Genomic DNA, 2,500 nt, shown 5'->3' on the forward strand with positions numbered 1-2,500 from the left:
AATCTCAATTATGACCAACGAATATATATTTTTGCATAAAATCTCAATCCATGGCAAACAAAATAATTTATGCACTAAATTAAGAACAAAAAATAATTAACGCCATACAGCCAACTTGAACGAAATTGCGAAAGGCAAAGAGCTTTTTATTAATTATTCATTTGTATGATTCTTTGTTTTGTTTACATCACTTTGACACAACAGATCATATTCACACACACACACACACACACACACACACACACACACACACACACACACACACACACACACACACACACACACACACACACACACACACACACACACACACACACACACACACACACACGCAGAAGACAGGGGAGGATCAATGCCATCAAACATGAAGCTAAACAAAAACACGCTGCTCTGCTGGCAGGGCCCCCGATGTTAAAATCTAATAGAAACGCAATAGAGCCTTTGGTGCGGCGGTTTGAAAGAGACCCCTAGCTGTCAGGCTCTTTCAAGAACCGTAAGGCGAGTGCTCGCAAACAAACACGATCCACATTGAGAGGCTGGGCAGTGTAAGCCGTGCGTGCTGCACACACACTGGGAAGCCCCATGTGAGCGAAGGCATCGCGCCCCGCGGCCATAGCAATCATCTGTCTTTAAAAGCTCCTCCGCTTGGATGGAAGAGCAGTATGTCATTTGAGTGGGACTAATGTCCAGAAACGCATTAACGGAACAGGGAGATTATTTATTTTTTTAAACTTGAAAAACCAAAAACTGAAAGTCATTGATTCCACCCCCTCTGCCAGACTCTCTTCAAAACGAAAATCTAAAATTGAGCAAAGATGATCTTCATTCTGTGTCATATTAAGAGGACGTAACAACTACAAGATGCAGGGGCATCAAAGTTAAACATCTCTCTTCTTTGTTAAACCCCGTCTCATCTTTGCTCTTGTCTCTCTGTCTCCGTCTCTATCTGTCTGTCCGTCCTGTCTGCCTGTCCGTACAGCCCTGTCACCGGGTCCATGTCCCCTGGAAGCTCTTCTCAGATCTTGGCTCGCAAGAAAAGGAGAGGGGTAAGTGAAGTGCTTTGGTTTTTTCAGGCCCCATTTTTTTCTTCCTTAAACGAATTCCTCTCGATTCTTGCCTCCATGTCGTGATCGTCTCCTGGATGTTTTCTGACAGTTCTCGTCGTCTTTGTCCCTCGTTTGCGTAGATTATAGAGAAGAGACGCAGAGACCGGATCAACCACAGCCTGTCAGAGCTCAGGAGACTGGTGCCAAGTGCCTTTGAGAAACAGGTAAAATAAGAACTCAAAAGACAATATGGAGATCTTTAGTTTTGAAATAATCGAATTTCATCAAATCCTGCAACATTGAAGGTTTTTTGTAATAACCATTTCAGGGCTCTTCTAAGTTGGAGAAGGCTGAGATTCTACAAATGACCGTGGACCACCTCAAACTCTTACACGCCATGGGAGGGAAAGGTGAGACGGATTTTCCTGTCGTTTTCCATGGAATGGAAATTGTCCTTTAACCTGCTTTGAGTAACGTGTGCTTTATTATCTCTCTCTCTCTCTCTCTCTCTCTCTCTCTCTCTCTCTCTCTCTCTCTCTCTCTCTCTCTCTCTCTCTCTCTCTCTCTCTCTCCCTCTCTCTCTCAGGGTACTTTGATGCGAGGGCCCTGGCGGTGGACTACAGGACCCTGGGCTTCCGGGAGTGCGTCGGGGAGGTGGTCCGGTACCTCAGCTCCATGGAGGCGGGCGCCGAGTCCCCGGACCCCGTGGGGGCCCGCCTGGTCTCCCACCTCTCCCACTGTGCCAGCGAGCTGGACCCTCTGCTCCTGCAGTCCCACCCGCTTCCCGCCGCCCTGCCCTTCCCCCCCTGGCCCTGGGCCTCCTTCCCCCAGATCACCGCCGCCTCCCCCTCGCCCGTCTGCCCCCCGACCCCCTTCCACATGGGCCGCCGGGAGCTGGCCCTGCTGGGGGGCTACCCGTCGCCCGCCTCCCACCGCCTCGGCCCCATGGCCGGCTGCCAGCACGGGCCGCCCCCCCACTTGATGCCCCCCGCCGGCCTGCCGGCGCCGCGCCGGGCGTTGAGCTCCCTGCCGACCTCCCCTCCCCTCCCCCCGTCCCCGGCCCACCGCGGACAGCAGCAGTCCCCCCACTCCTCCTCCTCCTCCTCCTCCTCCTCCTCCTCCTCCTCCTCCGCCTCGCCTCTCCTCCTCACCCCTCCCTCCTCCAATTTCTCCTCCGCCTACTCTGTGTCCTCCTCTTCCTCCTCTTCCTCCTCCTCCTCCACTCCACAGCAGGTCTCCTTCAGGCCCTTCGCGCCCATGGGGTCTCCCACGGCCCATCGCAGGGGCCCCAACGGCTCGGCCAAGTCGGTGAAGTGGAGTACGGAGATCGGGGCGTTCTGACGGTGCCCACGCGTACAATCTCGCTCTCTCTGCGCTCCGCAGCAGGGCTGAGAGAGGAACAATACGTCTCGAAGCTTCGAGGGACTCAAAAGCCATATCAGGGGGAAAGACGG

General features: G+C 53.3%; 1 protein-coding gene across 1 annotated transcript in view; it reads left to right on the forward strand.

Moving 5' to 3' along the window:
* Positions 1-2,500, forward strand: part of heyl (hes related family bHLH transcription factor with YRPW motif like) — a 4,659-nt gene that overhangs the window by 1,875 nt on the left and 284 nt on the right. Inside the window, exons 2-5 of the mRNA XM_030348067.1 lie at positions 980-1,046; positions 1,187-1,270; positions 1,375-1,456; positions 1,633-2,500. The exon at positions 1,633-2,500 is cut by the window's right edge and continues 284 nt beyond it. Of these exons, the coding sequence (XP_030203927.1) occupies positions 980-1,046; positions 1,187-1,270; positions 1,375-1,456; positions 1,633-2,387 (988 nt within the window). The 3' untranslated portion in view covers positions 2,388-2,500. The remainder of the gene's footprint in view (positions 1-979; positions 1,047-1,186; positions 1,271-1,374; positions 1,457-1,632) is intronic.

Source organism: Gadus morhua, chromosome 22, assembly GCF_902167405.1.
Source record: "Gadus morhua chromosome 22, gadMor3.0, whole genome shotgun sequence".
In the NCBI taxonomy this organism is placed as follows: Eukaryota; Metazoa; Chordata; class Actinopteri; order Gadiformes; family Gadidae; genus Gadus; species Gadus morhua.